The sequence below is a fragment of the Anguilla anguilla genome, chromosome 10 (assembly GCF_013347855.1).
Source record: "Anguilla anguilla isolate fAngAng1 chromosome 10, fAngAng1.pri, whole genome shotgun sequence".
Lineage (NCBI taxonomy): Eukaryota > Metazoa > Chordata > Actinopteri > Anguilliformes > Anguillidae > Anguilla > Anguilla anguilla.
Genome location: NC_049210.1, coordinates 25,279,118 through 25,300,474, shown reverse-complemented (window position 1 = coordinate 25,300,474; position 21,357 = coordinate 25,279,118). Strand labels below are relative to the sequence as shown.

The window sequence follows — 21,357 nt, the reverse complement described above, 5'->3', positions numbered from 1 at the left end:
GAAATCATATTAGCACAGTTTATAGATGGCCAAAACATTCTACAAAATTTGTAACCAGACCAGTTTAGGGTCATAGGATATTGGTTAATAACAGGCTGTAATAATAGGTTGTAATAACAGAATCTGCTAATAGATGTAAACACTCACACGAATGATGTCCTCCTTCTCAGTCTCCTGCAACTGGTAGAGAATTTTGGACAAATCTTGATCAGCCTCCATCTTTCCCATGATCCTTTCCTTCTCTGCTTCACTCTGGGCACTTGCCAACATGGTGCAGTACTGGACTGTTTGGGGGGGGGAAAAAGCACAAGGGTGTGTATCAATGGAGGACTCAAGGGCAAATCACCAACACCACAAAACAAGCAACAATTTCAAAATGATAGCTAACAGATTTATTTCAGCTTTTATGTACTATATCAGATTTTCAGTGGGTCAAAAGTTTATATACACTTTGTTAGTATTTGGTGGCATTGCCTTCTAATTGCTTAACTTGAATCAAACACTTGAGGAAGCCTTCCACAAGCTTCTCACAATGCTGGAATTTTTGCCCATTCCTCCTGACAGAACTGGTGTAACTCAGGTTTGAGGGCCTCCTTGCTCGAACACGCTTTCTCAGTTCAGTCCACACATTTTTTACGGGATTCTATGGGGTCAGGGCTTTGTGATGGCCACTCCAATACTTTCACTTTGTTGTCTTTAAGTCATTTTGTTACAACTTTGGAGGTATGCTTAGGATCATTGTCCTGCTGGAAGACCCAGTTGCGACCAAGTCTTAACTTTATAGCTGATGTCTTGAGGGGTTTCTTTGGTATTTGAGATAATCCTCCTTCCTCATGATCCCATCTATTTTCTATTTTAAGTGCACCAGTCCCTTTCCCAGCAAAACTCCCCCAAAACATGATGTTGCCACCCCATGCTTCACAGTTGGGATGGTGTTCCATGGTTTAAAAGACTCACCCTTTTTCCTCCCTACATAGCGCTGATCATTATGGCTAAACAGTTTGTTTCATCTGACCAGAGAACACTCCTCCAAAAGACTAGGTCTTCATCCTGGTGATCACCTGCAAACTTTATTCTGGCTTTTTTGTGCCGGTCTTTGAGTAGGGGCTTCTTCCTTGCACGACAGTCTTACAGGGCATGGCAGTGTAGGATTCTCTTAATGGTGGATGAAGATACTTGGGTACCTGATGCCTCCAATTCCTTCACCAGTACCTTTGTTGTTGTCTTGGGGTTCAGTTGAACCTTTCAGACCAAAGTTCATTCAGCCTTGGACGTGCCTCCTTCCTGAATGATGCAGTGTCTGTGTGGTCCCAAGATTTTTATATTTGCATACAACTGTTTGTACAGATGCTCGTGGTACCTTCAGTTGTTTGGAAGGAGGAACCAGCCTTGTGGAGGTTCACAATTTTTTTTTTGAGGTCTTGGCTGAGTTGCTTGGTTTTTCCCATGGTATCAAGGGCAAAAAGGCAGTGGCGCAAAAGGTAGGTCCTTAAATACAGCCACAAGTGCCAATGAACTCCCAATGAACTCCTAATTATGACAATTGCCCAATCAGAAGCTTCTAAAAAGTCATGAAATCAATTTCTGGAATCTTCCAGACTGTTTAAAGAGACAGCCAACTTGGTGTATGTAAACTTCGGACCCACACTGGAATTCTGATTGTGAATTGATTGCTTTAAAAGTACCTCTGATGTGAAGAAAGTAGATGCCCTAATTGACTTGCCAAAAGAAATGTATGATAACATGAAATGTGCATAGCTGTGAAAAACTGAGTTTATCTGAATATCTTATAACTTTTGGCCTCAACTGTAAGCAGAGTGTAGTTGGAGTAGTCAGTGTTCCATTTGCTCTCTTCTGTGGCTTCTGATTGGTAAGATTAGTTATCACAAAGGGAAAGTTCTTTAAAACCTATACTTCCATTCTACTTTCTGCTTTCGCTTGTCATACTGTATACAGGTGCGCTGTATATTTGCTTGTTTGTTATTAAGGAGGCTGATCTTAGTGAATTTGATGCTGAACCCACAATAGGACAGCTTAATCATTGCCAGAAATTGAATTTGCTTTCAACTGTAGACTGCTATGAAATTGTTGCTGGGAAAGCAGATGTCTCAAGTTTGAGCAATGTTAATCTTTGTCTTGCCAGAAAAGAATATCACTCTAATGTTCGTACTGATCAGGCAGAGTAAATTATGCAACTACAATTAAAATTTTCATTCAAATAAAAACAATTCCAAACCTCAACCCAAAATGAAGTTTTAAAAAATGAAATTTGAGTCAAGGCAAAGGAGAAAAAAAAAAAAAGGGAAAAAATATTTGAAGCAGAAAAGTCTTTGCATTTATAGGAGATGGAGTTGGACATTTGTAAGCAGGGCTTTTCTTCCACTACCTTCCAGCATTGACAGGTGCTTTGGTGCTTTGTACCCCCTTTCATTGAGAAAGAAGTGGACAATTATTTCTCCCATTTTTTGTGGGTATCCACTTCATTGAACTGGCCTAAGGATGTTTGAAAAGTCCTTTTAAGGTGTGTTCTGACTAGTAAAGCTTTAAACTTTTTGTTTTGTGTTGTGATCTCGCGTAGCCCTTCTCTTTATACATCCATGGCGTAGCCGCGAGACGGAGATCTAGTTGAGATTCCAGCCCCGGTTAATAGCAGCCTCATAATTATTTGTAATTATTCATGCCCCAGCGGCGTGGAGTGACTTTAAACGGTGCGGTGTTCTCACCGAGTATACAGACAACAGTGTTCGTGGACATGTTCGCTGGTGGTTCTCAATCCTGAAGTTCTTTCTTCTTACCGAGTATACTGCCAGCTTTAGAATGTCGCCAGCAGTGTATGCGCGTGAGCTCGACAATGCATTTCTCACAGAAAAGGTTGTTTGTCGCCTTTTTTTAGTTCATTACAGTGGTGATAGAAGTGACAATAATGAAGTGGTACTGTGCTGTTAGCCTTTATTGATCGCCATACAAGGTTAATGTGAAGTACAATCGGACAGCACTAACCTATAAAAATGTACTTTGAATGGCAGGCTACTTGCTAAATCAAACAGTAAATGTGAAAAACATTCGATATAGTCAGCGGCACCAAAATTTTCAGTCATACCCTCAATAAACGGCAAAAGTCCCAGTAGAAGATTGAATTAAATCTTTTAAAGTTATATATTTTCTGAAACGATATCGATTCCGCTTGGCCACCGTGAGCGTAAAGTTGCTATGTAAATTATGGAACACATGCGCAGAACGCCTAGGCCAATTGTAGTCCGATTGAAGCGTATACATGCAGTAGAAAATCGACCCCGAACCGCATTATCTAGCGGCCCGGGCTGCCAATCAAAAGTGAATGCATAAATAATTAGGACAGAACTGACACGCCCAGCCAGTCTGGAGTCTGCTATATTAAGAAATTCAGGTTTTACATCAAAGCAGGTTTTGTATCTTTTCAAAGTCTAATAAGTAGAAAAAATACATACATATTGTAATTTAGTAACCACAGGAACCTTTTTATATGTAAGAAAAGGGAGGCTGCACAGGGTCTTTAAATAGTCTACTTAAACCACTATATCACCGAGGTTCAGAAAATGTAAGCCCGTGTTTGGTTAATTTTATTATGCAAATTAATTTAACTGAAGGTTTCTACAATGGCGATCGTGACCACGACATTTTGTCTTTTTGATTTTTGTGGATAAAATCACATTCATTATTTTATTTTCTGTTAAAAACATTTAATTCATATCCAGGGAGATAGCCAACTACTTGCACATTACATGACATGTGTAGCCATTTACTAAAATGATGGCATTTCAGGCTGGAAAATAATGTAAGTTGACACTGAAAACTTGTATGTAAGCCTACTCTTTTTACATCCAGAAAATGTATCAGCATCGATCGAATCAATTAGCAGAATCGGTAATGGAATCGGTATCAATAAAATCTTATCATTCCCATATATAACCAACCTGCTTTTAGCTTATAAGCCCACAAAGTCACTCCGTTCAAGACACCGAGTCCCAAGAATATCTAAAAACCTAAAGGGTGGTAGAGCTTTCTTTTACAGAGCCCCACTACTGTGGAACACACTTCCAAAATTTACACGAGTCGAACAGTCTCAATATTTAAATCTAGATTAAAAACACACCTTTATTCTCAGTCTTACAATCATCTATAGTCTGGAGACAGGGTGGGAAAATCCTGTAGCCATAGAGCATTATGGGGTGGCATCCTTTCCTTACTCTCACCTGTCAATCAGCTGTGACCCCAAATAACATAGGCTGGCTCTTGACAGACGAGTATGGTTGCACCCCACCCCCCTCTCCCCACGACTGCATCGGCTCTCGATCTCTGTCCTAGTAGCTATGCAGCCACAGACTATTCCTGGCACTATTCCTGGCAGGGCCACTTTGTAATCCCAAATTCCACTGTCACTTTACCCCCTGTTCTACTGCTCATTCCCTAATGGCGATTTCAATTTTCTTCCCCACACTGCCGACGGGCTTTTGTCCTAAATTTTGAGAGTGCTGTCATCTGGACTCCCCAGCACTACGGTCCAGCCCCTCTTTCGTCACCGCCTCCAACCTGCCCACTTCAGTCGCCACCTGCTGCTCCCCACCACCGCCACCCAGCCCCGCCCATCATCTGAGCCGCTACCTCAGGACTGTCATTTAGTTTCCACCAATTTGATCAATGTAAACATTAACTGACTAACCATGTTGGTCACCAATCTACACCCTGAGCCGACCAGAAGAGGATGGGTCGCCCCCTTGATCCTGGTTCCTTCCCATCTGCCACAGGGAGTTCTTCCTTGCTATTGTTGCTTTAGGCTTGCTCCGGGGGGGGGGTTAAAGCCACGGTTGTCTGGGAAGCGTACTTTTTGTTTTGAAATGCGCTATATAAATAAAATTTGCTTTGTAAAACTTTCACATATTTAATTTATTATTAAATATTTACCGTTACATACATACTTGTGACAACTGAGCAATCCTGTTCTTGCATGAATCTAGCTGTGAACATAGCTAGTGAAAATGAAGATTATTCCACAGTAGTTTGAGTTTAATATACATTTACATGGATATGGTGTCCACCATTTATGTACAAGTTCCAGAACAATGTTTCTGCATAAGATGTAAGATTTGTGGCAGTGATTCAGGAAATTTGAGCCCGTATAACACGACAAGCTCGAGGGATGGTCAGTTAACCATGCTGGGTAGAGGAACCCATTTTATCCCCCCCTTTCATACCAAAGCAAAGCAGTGTCGAACCTGCGTAAATCCCAGGTCGTGAACACTGTTGCGAACCCAGATCGGATAACATGGGTTGATCCTTTCACATAAATTGCTTCAATGCGAAAGGAGTATAAGAGACTTTTGAGGCATCTTTCACTCAGCTCTTGGGCTGAATATCTAGGACAGGCTGTCCCACCAAAGAGTGGTCTCAAATTTACTTAATTTGTAGAGTATCTTTTGGACAGCGGAATGATTGAATTGCATGGAATTGGTTAGGAAACTCCTCCCAGAAGCTTTAGTATCAAGAATCTTTAGTCTGAGGGCCTTCAGAGAGCTCTTTTGATCTTGGCATGACATTACCACACTCAAGATTACGATCAAACTAGACCAGGTTTCTCATTGTTTATAAGTTGCATTAGAATGCTACACATGTTTGGCACATGTTTTGGTGCACCCTATTCTAATTCTGTATCCATTTGATAAGATAATAAAATAGAGGAGTACTGACTTTTTACACACAAGGAAACTGCACACTCTACACGTTCACTCATCGATACCACCAATGATACAGATTCACACCCACAGAAATATTTTCCTTTTCTTTGTAAATTTAGATTATTCAAAATAAATTTTAACTTCCTTTTCCAAATACATCTGTGTGCCTCTCCCTTTTCGTCATGGCCACGCAAGGTTGTGACAAGAGCCTAATATGCAGATTTACTGACGGGTACTCACTCATGCGTCGATGCTGGCGCAGAATCTTTATGAAGTCAAAGGTGTTAAACCCAAGCAGTAGAACCAGCTGATTCTCACACTCCCTGTCATCACTGGCAGTCTGTGCAAATATGGAGAAGAACAAGCTTTAACTATAACAAATGCATTGTTTGATCGACATTAAAGCAGGTTTAAAAACATTTTTTTAAAGACATGATTTCCAGAGGCTAAACCCCTCAAATAGTGATCCTTTTTGAGATTTCCATTTTTCACCACAGGTGAAATAGATTGCCAGCAATGGCTACATTTGTATTTCACAAACAGAAAGAGGGGAAAATGTAAGGGGAAAAAAACACGATCCCAAATCTATGTGGGAATTGGCAAAAAAAGAAACTGCTGTTGTACCAAATGATCAGACTATTCTTCTGCTGTGAGCAGATGCAGGGCACAGGTTGCATAACTAGCACATGGTTCAATGGTAGTTGGGGATGGTAGTTAGGGATTAAAAATCCACTGCAAATGACCAGTACTGACTATTCTTCTTTGTCACCCGGTTAGGCTACCACTATCCTTACTTTTTAAGTTAATTTGTAAATGTAAGAAATATTAATAAAATAAGAGAATTGAAGACTTGAGTTAGGAACAGTATTTCCTAGGCTTGGGATCGATGCCTTTTTCATGCATCTATAATCAGAAAGTTTTCCCGATGATTATCGATATATCGGCATTTTTCAGATAGAAATAAATAGGCGTAAATAAATAGACAAACCCTTAATTATATAAGTTGCGAAGGTTTATCGGTATTCAGTGTCATATAAGGATGCTTCCACAGGCTAATAATTTCAGCAAATCATAAATGTAGGCACACTGAATGAAAATAAGATTCTTTATTACGTACACATTCCCAAGAGAGATATTTTGTGTAGCCTAGATAGAACAATATTCTTACGTTATAGGCCAACATAAAATCGGTCTCATCTTAACAGCAAAACAAGTTAGCAAAACATTGGACGTTACATTCTAATTAACAGAACTAGGCGCAATGGCCAATGGCAAAGCTTAACCTAATGAACAGTATTTTTATTGAGGAATATGAGCATGTCCACATTGTTTGGATCTAAAAGTGAACGCTGGGAAGTGACAATGTTGCCAGCAGCAGAGAACACCCTCTCACTGGGGACACTAGTAGCAGGGCACACTGAGGTAGCGTTTCGCTAGCCTGGACAGAGTTGTAGACCTAGTCTCAGTCAGTCAATCGCGGTGATCTGTTGCCATCACTTTGGCTGGTGGTAGGTCGGAGCTTGGAGCATGGGTCAAGGGAAGCGGCAATTTCCATAAACTGAACGACAGCCTCTGTTTGGTAGCGTGTGCTGAGGTCCCAATTTATTTCAGCTTTACAGTCTCTCTGGATAGGCGAATCAGCAGCACATGGTGCTGATGCTGCTCGCAACTTCTGTTCAGTATCTCGGTGGCCTCTTTGAAGGGTTCAAGAACAGGTAGTAGGTCTTTAATCTAAGCAAGCTCGATTTCCACAAGGATGAGATCTGTCATCTGCCCTTCCGGAACCAATGAGAACTGCACAAATAGCAGGTTCCTGCTCAACAATATGGGTCATCATATCGTAAGCAGAATTCCATCTGGTTTCAATGTCTTGCACCAGTCGGTGCTGTGGTAGCTGTAGAAGGACCTGTTTGTCAGTGAGGGACCTGGATGCTGTGACACTGCGTTTAAAATGTCCAACAATGCACCTGCACTTTCCCAAAACTGTTCGGACCGCCCTTTCCCCTTTTCACGGCAAGGTTCAGCGTGTGGGCCATGCAACCAGTGTGTTGTCGCCCGAGGAGTTGCAGGGCATTTGCAATACTCCAAGCATTGTCAGAAACATACACAGGCAGTGGGTCACGCAGTAGAATTTCCCACTTACTCTCCATGTCTGCAAGGCTTTCACACAGGTTTTGTGCTGTGTGACTGCATCCGAGGGGAGAAGTTTGCAGGACAAAAGAGTTCATCTCAAATGCTGAATCAATTTCATGTGCAGTAACCATTACGTAGTTGTCAGTAGCTCCAGGAGTGAGGTCCAGGAGTCAGAAGTAAGAGCAATGCCCTCCGCTTTCTCAAGCTGCTAGTCTTTGTATCCTCAAACATATCTCTCAACACAACGTTGGTGAAGAGTGAGTGACAGGGTACCTTAAACTCCGGTTTCATTTCCTCCAGCAGGTTTAGGAAAAGGGGACTCTCTACCATGTTAAGCGGCTGCATATCTCCGACTATAAATTTCGCTACACAATTTGTTAGCTTTTTGGCCTGTGGCGAATTGATTGGTAACTTCTTCCTGGTGATCAAATTTTCCGCAATTGTAGTTTGTACTAGAGTGTACTGCCTTTCGCTGTACATCTCTGCCATTCGCTATGATATTTGTTCATATGTGATATTAGATTGGTTGTGTTCCCGAAGAATGGCAATTCTGCCTTGCACCTTTTGCAGTTTTTGTTTTATCCAGGTATTGGCCAGCTCCATCAACCCAGAATCCGAAATGAGCCCAAATGTTGCTTCGTTTGCCCTCTCCCCAAAACTCTCCAATATTTTTGTCTGCCATAACATTAGCCTAGCCTAGTTTACATAGCCTACACCAAACATACACCAGCAGCACAAAAGTAGGGGCGAGAGAGGTGAGCAAGGTAACTTAGTAATAACTATACAAGGCCTATAGATTTAATATCGCCCCCTTGTGGTCTCCGAAAGCTATTATTCCAGACTACATCAAACGGAAGGCCCACTGAATGAATGGGAAAGCACACATTAGGAGTCTAAATGTCGGCTACTTTTTTTAAATACATCGATGCCCCAAAAACATATCGATAAAACAACGTGCCGATTAATAATCGATATAACGATATTTTATGACATCCCTAGTATTTCCCCATGTGCATACGGCCTGTTGACAGTAATGTTATACAACAAATTTTCAATAAGTTCTCTGATAAATGTATTTTCTTCCATTCGTACTGTTGAGCAGTACGGCAAGATCTGACTTCATGTTCACATCTGGTTGCTTCATTGCTGTAATAAAGGATGCATCAGTAGAAAAACACTACCAGCTTGGCCGTCCTATTAGTGGAGGAAAGAAAAAAGCATGCATAGGTCTGCAGTACAAAAGGTTTTACTGCCAGTTAAAAATGAAACATGAGTTTTTAATCAGTTCATATTTCCTTACAATTGTCAACAAAGTTTGAGCTACATCAATTTAGATTAGGGCGTTGCACAGACTGTAACATTGCAGTGCATACGTTTGATCAATTTCGTAATTAATAAAAAAAGAACGTTTTATTTGCTGCCAGCCAGTCTTCAATAATTTCTTGGTGATGTGGATACAGATCTATGAAGTTCTGACCTTGAGAATCTCCAGCACCTCATCGGCCTTTTTCTGTGAGACAATGGCATCGTCATAGAAACGGCTGAGCTGCCGCTGTAGCCAGAATGCATCAATATCACGGGGGTGTAGGTCTTTCTTCTTGGTTGTCATCACATCACCGGCAGCACCAAGCTGGAAGAGGGAGAGGAAGGCACTTCAGAACTTGGATAGTCTAGACATGAAATTTCAGTCCTGAATAAATTTCATATTTTTGCGTACCTGGCTATGGTGCAGCAGCTGGATATCATAGCTTGCCTGCACGGTTAGCCTACCTCCATAGGCAAGCAAAAATCCATCACATCCAATCAAACATTAACAAACATACGCCAGGAAATAATCCCGAGACAGTATCCATTCGGTATACTGCTGTATGAGACAACCTCTGACAACGCAGCTCAAGGCCTACATCCATTAATATAGGCTCTGGAGAAATGGCAGAGGAGCTCCTCTTGGCAACACGGTAGCCACTATTGATTACCAATAAAGAAAAAAAAAACCCTCATAGGAAATAACTAAAATCAACAAATAGTAGCAGACCTGGGTAAAATACATATTTGTTTTGGATTCAAATACTTTTCACTGATCTTGACTGGTGTATTGGAACCAATGAAATACTCTCAAAAAGTGCAATCCCCCAAAATCAATAGAGCACATAACACTATTGGAATCCAAAACAAATGCGTATTTGACCCAGGTTTGAATAGTAACAAACATTTATAACTGATAATTGAATTGGCATAGGACCTGAACACTGGATAGGGGGCTGTTGGTATAAAAAAGGTTGAGAAACCCGGCCCCAACGGTTTTATCTCTTGCAGAGTTAGAGTGCAGGTTCCCGGTTAGTCAAGACATAATCAATTTAAAACAAAATTCAAAAAGTAATAGATTGTGCAGTAGTAAAGTACTTGTTGGGACAGCTAACTCGCCTCACTTGGAGACAAATTTTCTTGCTGTTGTGGTTGAACCAGTCTGACAGTATAATACGGTGTGAGACTTGGTAGTTACCATGCCAAAAACATTTTCTACAACCATTATAACTAGGGTTGGGATTGTTTGCCATCATGAATAAATGAGAATTCCCTGTGAGATTTTTATCATTAAAAAAATATAAGAAAATCTGATTATTCTGTGTAATTAAAACTTCAAGGTACAACCCAAAGTACAAACAAATAACACCTAAGTTCACATGGTGAGTCTGAGTGTGCAGCATCACAGCACATAAGTTTTTATGTGTATTTTACATATGTATGTGTTATGTTCACTTACGACCCAGTCTAGAGTCAGACTGTAACAAGAGGTAGGTTAAGGGAGATGAGTGGGAAATAGATGAGGAAAATGATACTGCAGGCCGATGAGCAACTCCAGGCCCCATCTGACTGTCCCGAACCAACTAAAACCTGGCTAGTCTTCAAACAGTTGCTAAGCGCAGTACAGCTTTGAACGCTGAGCTTCAGGACAAAGTCTGCAAACTGAGACCAAGAGTACTAATTACGTAATCCCAATGGAAATTTAACTCTGAGAAACTGTATTCAAATTGTGGTTAAATATTCCCCAGAAGTGACAACTGATTGTCATCTTAATATTTCTCTCAAGTTTTTAACCCAATTATACACATTAAATTGTAAAAAAAAAAACACAGTATTAGATTGTGACCTGTTCAGCAAACCAGGACAGGGTGGGCGTGTGTCCCGCGCTCATTAACATTCATATCCGTAAGAGCTGTCACATACAAACCATTCCTCCTCGTTAGCTAGGTTCACTAGCGAACATTCGGAATGGAATGTCAAATGGTCATTTTTTCGCTGTTAGAATGGTAAGTTGTTTTTTCAGAAAAACCGCATGTTTTGCATTTGACATTGATTACATGCATGCAAACGTTCATGAAAACGCTCTGAGTTCAACATTTGCTAGGCAGTATACAAAAAGCAGATTGATTGCTTAGGGATCAGAAGGGGATTTTAGCGACATCAACATCATCACTGTAGCCTTAGCAATTGCATGAATTGTTGCGAACAGTATTGGATTATAAAATACCGTACTCATTAACCTGGGGTGTCAATATCTACCCTCCGTAGGCTCTGTTATGTATATATATACTTTAAAAAAAAAAAATTATTTTAATTCCAGCGGTTTTACCGAACGACACAGGTTTTTTTTTTTGTGCATCAAAGTGTGAAGAGTCTACATTTTACAGTGATGTAGGTGCTACAACAGTGCGCCTTGAATCAGTGACCGATGAAAGCACTAATTTAAGAAAACGCTAACGTCTAATTGTGGGTTTAAGAAATTAAATTAATAATTTAAAAATATTTCTTGGAAATTTATGAATGCAAAAAAGTCATCCACAGACTTCGATTTCCTGGACCAATAAGATTCCACCCAGAGTACCTTAAAGGAATAAAGGAAAATAAACCAAAAGTCATGTCCCAATGGGAGGATTTGTAATGGGTAAAAGAAGAAGAAAAATCTGTATAGTGCCTCTCTAAAACCCAAGGCTGCTTAACAAAGCACACACACAACTGCACATACCTAAGGCCCATCATTTTATCAGGCCAGTACCAATGTTCAAAACTATTGCTGTTTGATATTGATATGGCCCAGATGTTCTCATGTATGCCTCAACATTAAAAGATTCAACCTTACATTCGCTGTGAGGGTGCAGCCCACATCTGCCTCCACTCCTTCACTGTCCTCATCCGATCCCTCATCACGAACCTCCCCAAACTGGTCCTCATCACCTTCCTATTAGATAGGAGGGACAGAAGCCAGAAAAGAAGCCAATCAGACGCCAGCCACAAAACATGAAAATAGTTCACTGCAGTGAGTAAACAATGCCCCTCCCACATATTGCTTTTTTCCAACCATTACTACCAAATCCTGAGGAAGAACAAGCTGATTTACCCTTTTAGGGTTTATCAGATTTACCAGAAATATATGGCATTCCAATTTGTGGAAAAAGGGAGTGAAGACCTTCCATTTCTAAATGGATTAAATTACAGATTTACAGTTCTTAATGGTGAAAGCATTAATTTCTGGTCTGAAATGAAATCATGTGAGAAAAAACAGTTCAAACAAAGTAAATGCAAATAACAAAACAGTAGTAACAGTAAATCACAGTAGTGCTTTTAAATGATTTCAGACTTCCGGCTTGAACAACAAACATTGGTTATAACAAACGGAGCATGCAGTCAGGGGCCCAGGAACAAGTTTGGAAAGGCCCAAGTTTTAAGCGGTTCCATTTTTTGATAAACGCAGAAGAATGTATGAGCTCACCTCCTCATCAGATTCAAACTGCACATTCACACCGTACGTTTCATCAATGTTGTCATCTGTGTAAAAATATTCAAATTAAAACTACACAAAGACAGATTAAATACAGGATAAAGCCATGGACATCCCCACACAGAATCAGAGCTCATGTGCAACATCCCAGTTATTCTCTGCCTCTTTAAACAACAAGGATCCAAACAGCCTTTTTTGGCACTCTGAAATAGGGGTGCTATGTATAAAAAGTGAAACAATTTCTACATAACAAAATGCATTAAAAACTACCATTCGATAAAAGCTGTGAATCTGCATTTTAACCTCGTGAATCGTTTCATCACAAACCTGAAACTGTGGAGTACAGAGCATTATGGAGCTCACTGAATATACAGGTTTTGCAATCTGCAATGCAGCTTAATAGGTATGGGTACTTGATCACTGCACTTATTTTAATTAGGTATAAAAAAAATGTATTTAAGTGCTAAATGTGACATAAAATGTTCATTTTTTGTTTGTATAGTAGACTTCGTTGCTTGTACCCTGTTATTCTTCAAAGAAGTCTTATCAAACCTGAAATGGCACAGTCATCGATTACACAGTCACAAGGTGTCAAAGGTTTTCCACAGAAAAGGACATTTTGTAAAAATGTTTTATGAACATGGTTTTAAAACATACAAAAATCATTCAACTGTATAAAAAGGATTAAAAGGTTTACTCAACTGTGCCATTATAGCCATGAAATGAACAATGCTGCATTTTTGTCTCAGTGGGAATTTTAAAGTACAGAAGTTTTAGACAGCAGTCAGACAGGATGCGCTATTAATCTCGCGAAGCGCCTCGTTTCCAATTAAGCCGCGTTTCCACCAAAAGTACCCAGAACTACTTTTCAAGGAACTAAAACGTTCCTTCAGCCCATTGTTGTCTGCATTTCCACCGCGGTCTAAAGTCCCGCGAAGATTAGGCAAATTAGCCCACAGACGTATGAAAAAGCGACGTTGTCGTCGGTCCATGATTTCTTCTGTAACCCCATACTACCGCCGAAGTAGCCTACATTATTTTCTAATAACCGGGACAGCCCGAAGGGGTTTATTCCACTTATATACAACGGGTTACCAACAATGACTATATATGGTTACTTTTGTATTTACTGATTTTTATCGATTTAATCACCTGAAATTGAAATAGCCTATTCTTCCGCAGCCGTTTGGGCATATTTTACCGTTGTCAAGCAAAACTGTTGTTGGCATTTTATCTCTTCCAAAATTATGAATACAAATTAATCTAAGTTTGTATTGTAAATGGTACAACTATCTTGCTTCATTTAAGCCATTTTTCAAGTCTCTGTGGTGTTCAACAGGTTAAACAGGGTGCCCCCTAAAAGCGTACAGGATTGGACAGATTTGGCATGTGGGCTAAGCGGTTAAGAAGCCTTGGAAACTTCTGGTTCAGGTTAGTTCTGTTTTCAAATGTTGCATCAGAAGTCACGACTTTTACAGAACAGGAAGGTGGTCGTGGAAAGAATGTGCTTCCACTGGCAAAAAAAAAAAAGTTAATTTTTCCCTACAATATAATGGACACAGTGACCAAAGACATGGTCCCTTCCTCTAAAACCACCACCATGTCAAAACAGTGCCAAAACTACAAACAAGAAAAACTTAGAATTGAGAACAATAAAGAAAAACCTCTAAATGCACGGAGATAAATTATTGAGTTAACAATGCAGATGCGTTCAAGTTATTCAGGGCAAATGTCTAGAGTAAAGATGGTCAGTGGAGTGAAACATAACCCATCACATCTGCATGACAACTGAGGATATCACCAGGATAATGGATACTCACATATAAACAGTATAAGCCGCGTTTCCACCAAAAGTACCCAGAACTTTTAGTCCCAGGAACTACTTTTCAAGGAACTAAAAGGTTCCTTCAGCCCATTGTTGTCTGCGTTTCCACCGCGGTCTAAAGTCCCGCGAAGATTAGGCAAATTAGCCCACTGACGTATGAAAAAGCGACGTTGTCGTCGGTCCATCTGTCCTATCTGTCTTCTGTAACCCCATACTACCAGCGAAGTAGCCTACATTATTTTCTAATAACCGGGACAGCCCGAAGGGGTTTATTCCACTTATATACAACGGGTTACCAACAATGACTATATATGGTTACTTTTGTATTTACTGATTTTTATTGATTTAATCACCTGAAATTGAAATAGCCTATTCTTCCGCAGCCGGCAGGCATATTTTACCGTTGTCAAGCAAAACTGTTGTTGGTAGTTGAACTTGGACCGTTTTTATGCAACAAATAGGATATAACAGGCCAATAGTCAGATAACCGTTTTATATATCCTCTCAAATACATTCATAACGTTTATGCGAACATTCCCTTTCATGTCTTGACATCCGAGGCGACAGAATGCATTCACATTCCACAAATAACTGGCAACAACAGCAGAAAACATGCACACGTTGTAAACAATTTGCTGTTGAATTGATTACTTTCTCATCGTCAATTCCATATAGGCTAATCGCAAAATGACAAGAATAGAACGAAAACTCGGACTTGCGTGAAAATTTTAATTAGCAGTGGTACAGCCACCGTTTGCTTTCCTTCAAAGTTACTGCGAGCCGAGCAGCGAAGTGTGCCCTCCAGATGCGAACCATGCACCATAAATTAGTCCATAGTCTTCCTGGTCTTTTTGTGGAATTGAAGAATGGCAGAGTAAAATTACGGCAGTCTGAAAAAGCTAAAGGGACGATTACTAGAATTAACCTGTTATTTTACCCTGACAAAAAGTGCAGAAGGTGATTTCCAGTTTGCTTTTACTGTATCACCAATGTAAATTACGCAGAACTACCGCATACCTCACATAACTGTATCAAACGTTTTGAGTCAATTACAACGGGCTAACAAAGAAAATCCGGAAGAAAATATTCAGCAACCGAATTAAACCGTTTGAATGTTTTGGTACGTAATATGCTGTCCCAGCACGAATGCTTAGCATTTGATAAAAACGAATACTAAAGCAAGAACAGAAGAGCACACGTTATAATTCCAAGACGTTGGCAGACTATAACCAAAAGTAGGCTACTGCGCCGCATAACATACAAGTTTGATTTGAAGTTATGATGAAAATAAATCGGTTTGCGGCTGCAGATTTTTAAACATGGCGGTTGAAATAAAACACTGCAAGTAGTCGACCAATCAGAAATTTTCAGCGCTTGCGTCCCACCCCAAAGGTTCCGGTACTTTTGGAAAGTACTACGGAGCAGGAACTTTTTTGGGGGTAAAATAAAGCCCCTGGAACTAAATTTAGACCCTAGTTCCTGTGGTCGAAACGCACTGAGTTCCTCAAAAGGTTCCTAGTGCCGGGGTAAAGTTCCTGCGGTGGAAATGCGGCTTTATTGGCAATGAGTTTGAATTTTTTTCTATGCTTTTATCCAGATACCTTGCTGTTTCTAAGGTAGCGCTTGGCTGAAATGATCCCTGCTTTGATGAACTCCAAGGAAAAAAGTGGCCTTTGTCACTGCCAATCTTTTTAATTATCTAATGCAGTCAACACCGCCAGCCAAGTGATACAGTGAAAGGAGTAGTGTGGTTGCCTAGCAAAAGAGCAAGACAGGTAGTGGGTTTAGCATTATCAAGCCGACAAAGCACATTCTGGCTGACTGCAGCCTTACGCTGTACCCCCGGCTCAGTGTTTTACTGATAGGGTGGTGTCACTTGGGTTTCTGTTCTAATCTCCTGGAATCCCAAAATGATTTGGAACAATGGGCTACTCCTGTAAAGAGAGCTCCCTCAGAGGAACGGACTGCTGGGCAGTCTCCCTGCTCGAGGGCAAGTAAACAGAAAATATGTATATATTTTAAAGATGCTGAATAGCAGGCGCTCACCTTTATAAGTCTCAAGGAAGCATAAGGTAGGCCTGGGCCTAAACTAAACTGTTGTCTAGGAAAACCAGTTATTTGACATGGGATGTATCCCAACCCCCATCTATTCCATTTACAGCAAACTGTGGTTATGTGGGTCTCAATTTCCCATGCCTGACTTGATGATTTACTTGGAAGTCAATATAATATTCATGCAAGTAAATTGAAACCTGCCAATCGTCAGTTAAACAAGATGATCCATCTGCTCCCTTACATTTTAAGTTTGAAAACACTTTTTTGATACAACCACTCAAAAGTAATGTGTTTCAGTAATGTGCTCTTTTTCATACCCATGTTCTGAAGTTCTTTATCCCCCCCATAGTCTGTGATCTTCTTTCCCAGATTGACAAGTACATGATAACGTGTATCATCTGCTGGGCCCAGCAGCTGTTCCACCTCACGCCGGCGCTCCTTGTCTCGCATCTTGTCGTTCTTCAGCACTGCCAAAACCTCATCTGCTGCTCCACACAGAATGTCCCTTGGCTGGGGGTTAAGGAAATATCCAAAGAATAGATAATCTCAATTATTATTATTTATTATTATTATTATTATTATTATTATTATTATTAATAATAATAATACTTAAACATTTTTATTCAATGTTCTATACCTTCCCCACTCAGAAATCATGATTGTAAGCCTGTGCATCACTAAAATGTTTAGCACAGTGATCACTCAATCCTGGTCGTGGAGAGCCAGTGTCTGTTGGTTTCTGCTTTTGTCTTAAGATCAGCAACCGATTCAAACCCAAAAACCCAGGTGCCCTGACTTATCTCTGTAGCCAACTGTTTTAAGTGATCAATTGTTGTGCTACTCAAGTGCTGAGTAACAGCAGCAAAAGCCAACAGACCATGTGGCTCTCCAGGATCAGGATTGAGGAGCACCGGTTTAACATTTTGCTGCAATTCACCACATTATCTGCACAGCTGCACATGACCAGAGAGGCATTCAGATTACCCTGCCAAATTAAACAAGCCCTACCTGTGCAACACTATGGGAAAATACGCGTTACACCACAGCTAACCCAAGCTATTATATAATTATACTGTTATTTCAACTGACCTGATCCCCAAGGGCTGCCTGGATGAAGCTAAGAAGAACTTCATAAGTCTCCCTGGTCTCCTTGGTCTTAGGCTTGTATACGATGCCCACCATTTCATCGATGCCCTCCGACAACAGCGTAAATCCCTTCATCTTGTTGATATCATGTCGGTCCTCATCTCTTTTTCGTCTCCTATACAGCAGAAAAGGTTGAAACAAAATCCAACATTCAGTTAAATTCAATTGGTAGCCTGGACATTTAAGTATAACAAAAGGACAGACAATTGCCCCTGTGTGGCCTGTTGGGTGGCTCCTCCTTTAAAAGAACCACTTCACTGTATGTATCCTGTACATGCATGAAAACTGTTATCTATCCAAATTGTGTATACAACACATGCTATTTTGTTGTTAAATGGGGGCCCTGTTTCATGTACATCGCTTAAACAATTCAGAATAATTTGATGTGAATCTCATCAAATTATCTCGAATTAAATTTCGATTTACGATTTGAGTAGTTAGTCCAGGATTGAATCATTTTGCGCACCCGCTCTGCTATAAAGGGGAGATGAATCACACGCCAAGAACAGGATCATACTCCTTAAGCAGACAAAGGGAGGTGGCACTGACCTTTGTGGGATCACAAACATGCAGAAACTGACAAAAGCAATATTTTTTTAAACTCTCATTACATAACCTATGTTGGTTTTTATTTGGTTTTAGGGTTGTTCATTCTACTACCAATATCTGGGACTAAATATGTTTGAGAAAAACACGCAAACAGAAAGCTGGGGTAGGTATTTACAACGGCCATGTGCAAAACCCCCCCTTGTTATTATTGCCAGTCACAGAACTCCCCTAGTTATTATTGCCAGTGTACCTTTTCATGTTCTGGTTTTATTGGTACCTTTTAGTCAGTAGAGATAAGCTTTCCAGCAGTCTATGGAATGTTTCTTACGTTTATTTTAAGGAATGATAGCACCACACAAACAGCAAGAATGGTTTCTCCAGCATAGGTTGCGCAGTGAACCACGGCATTTCACAGTAATATACAAGAACTCATGAATTGTTTTTTCCTTTGGTTTTTGGAATATTTTATCAATTTACTAATTTTACTAATAATTTTACTAATTTTTCATCAGCATGGCTAAAGCAATAGGTTTGGGGAGTGGGTCAGAAGAGGAGGATAAAAGTATGAAGTACAGCCAGGATACATAAAGAGATGTATATATTAATGCTAGTAACATTTCAATTATTAACATTGCGTCATATTTTTTATACAGATATATTTTCATTGGTCATAAGAGACAACTATTAGCCTTTGTGCTATAGTGTGAGCATTCATAGGTGGCTCAGTTATGTCTGATGCACCGATTTACTGCGAAGCTATATGTCGCTAACATTTTTCTGATGGTGGAATATTTTATTGTGACGTTATTGTACATAACGTTGGGTACTACTATCTCCATGGGCTATACAGGTATACAGGACACTTAGAACATGGGAAATACTCATTCAAATACTCATTACTGTGTGCTGATATGTGCTAGATGAATGTAAACTTTACCTTGGAGTGATCATAAACAGTAACATCAAGACAGTAATTTCCAATGGAAAATGCTGCAAAAGGGAGTTTTGTGAGTCAAAACACTTGACTTGCAGTGAAATATGATGTTATGATTTACAGCCTTGGACAATTTAGACATCTTGGATGGATTAGGAAACAGTAAGGGACACCCGGGTACACTGCTTACTTAATGCTTCATAGATCTTTATTACTGCATATCACTCTCAGAATTTGCACACTTGTGGTCAAGAAGTTCATGATCCAGGACATGTATATTTTTACCCTTCATATAAACAAGATCTTGCTGTATTTCAAACTGGAGGAGAACAACTTTGCACTTTAACCAAGATAATTGCATTCATGGCACTTTATTTTTACCTAAATTATGAGTACAATCTAATTTAGTATTGTATACGGTCCACATGTCTTTTGCTTTATTCAAGCCAATTTTATAAGTCTCTGTGATGCTCACATCTGGAGTTACAAAGCCTTAAATCGAACACCCCCTAAATGGGTGAATATCACCCAGACTAGGCATCTGATTGAAAGCAGTTTACCCCCTTTAGACAATTTGCAAGTACATAAGTTGTTAGCTGCGACCAGCAGGTCTATAGCTCTGTTTGTCGGTCGGTCGGTCCACAAAAAGTGTCCCACCCCGTAGCGGCCACAGTTATCGTCCCAGGCGGCTGAAATTTGGCATGGACATTGGTCATGACCGGGAGGTACAGCTGAGTAACTTTCCGGCTGATTGACCAAGAGGGGGCGTGGCAATGGGCGTGGTCTATCACAAAAAGGCGCATAACCCCCGAATGGAATCACAGATTTACACATTGTGGAAAGGTTGGTCATGAGCCAAAGAAGAGGTCACATGTTTGTGTGAGGGTGTGTGGCGATGGGTGTGGCCTATCACAAAAAGGTGCATAACTCCCGAATGGATTCACAGATTTGCACAAGATTTTGTGGAAAGGTTGGTCATGAGCCAAAGAAGAGGTCACGTGTTTGTGTGAGGGGGTGTACGTGGATGCATGCACACATGGATGCATGCGCGTGTGCGGCTGCAGCCATTGCGGATTTGTGGTTGTTTATGTTCAAACTATGTTAGCCTAGGAAGGTAAAGCAGTCAACAGTAGGACCAATAAATGTCTTGAACATTACAAGGTAGTGTTGTCATGATACCAAAATTTTGACTTCGATACTGATACCAGGTTTAGTATCACGATGCTCGATACTGAAATGATACTTGGAACTTAAATGACAACAATTTGATACTGGGTACCCAACGATACTGAAATTACCTTAATAGATCAGAAATGTAATGTTGGGTTGACCTCATTTTCGAATTCACGGTTTATTAACAACCTAAGTTGAAGCCTGTTCAACATATTAATAAGCATAGGGCCTATAGTGTTAGAACACTAAACAACAGAAAAATATATTAAATATTTCACAAATTAAACAATTGTTAACTAAAGAATCTTTAAAAAGATCTAAAACAGCATATTTTAATAACAATACAGCATCTTCCTATAATAAAATATTTCCAAATAAAGCAGAAAAGACACTGGACACTGGTTACCCACAAATGTCGAGCACCAAGGGGGACAGACAACAAAAAAAAGCTGACATCTTTGGATTGATTGAGTTTCTTAATTGGTTTGACCTGAAACCACAAAGCAGTCAGACTGCCCAAACCAATTTGTCTCAGGTAAGTCTTGAGTATATAAAGTATAGTTTAGCAGTTATGCTAGCTGCACAAATATTAGACTAAAAACAAGACTAACATTTTAAAACTCTTGTAGCTAGCCAACATTTGAGATGTAACACTGACTATATTAGATTAGCTAACTGGAACCACCAACTAATATGCTGACTAGCAACTCAACATCTGCTAGGCTCATCTTAAACGCAAGACAGGAGGTTGACAGGACAATAAAGTTCAACGCCCTTTGAGTAAGCCTTGTGCTGAAGTGGATAGACACCGTGCCATGCAGCCCAGGAGGAAGTTTTATAGTGATTATACTGTGATTTACAGCAATGCATAACGACAGATTTGGAGACATTTGGTACACTGCTTACTTTTTGCTTCATATATCTTTATTAGTTCTACATATCCATCCTTAGATTTTACGCACTAGTTGTCAAGGAGTTTTTGATCCAGGACATGTATAGTTTAACCTGTTTTATATATGGGGTCTCTCAGTATTAAGAGCAAATTCTTTTT

At 40.0% G+C, this 21,357-nt stretch overlaps 1 protein-coding gene across 1 annotated transcript in view; it reads right to left on the bottom strand.

Annotated features, from left to right (window-relative positions):
- The window catches only part of snrnp200 (small nuclear ribonucleoprotein 200 (U5)), a 202,507-nt gene that overhangs the window by 160,917 nt on the left and 20,233 nt on the right, over positions 1 to 21,357 (bottom strand). Inside the window, exons 4-10 of the mRNA XM_035379748.1 lie at positions 17,594 to 17,765; positions 16,822 to 17,014; positions 12,616 to 12,671; positions 11,986 to 12,084; positions 9,322 to 9,474; positions 5,952 to 6,051; positions 148 to 284 (exon numbers count right to left, since the gene is read on the bottom strand). Of these exons, the coding sequence (XP_035235639.1) occupies positions 148 to 284; positions 5,952 to 6,051; positions 9,322 to 9,474; positions 11,986 to 12,084; positions 12,616 to 12,671; positions 16,822 to 17,014; positions 17,594 to 17,765 (910 nt within the window). The remainder of the gene's footprint in view (positions 1 to 147; positions 285 to 5,951; positions 6,052 to 9,321; positions 9,475 to 11,985; positions 12,085 to 12,615; positions 12,672 to 16,821; positions 17,015 to 17,593; positions 17,766 to 21,357) is intronic.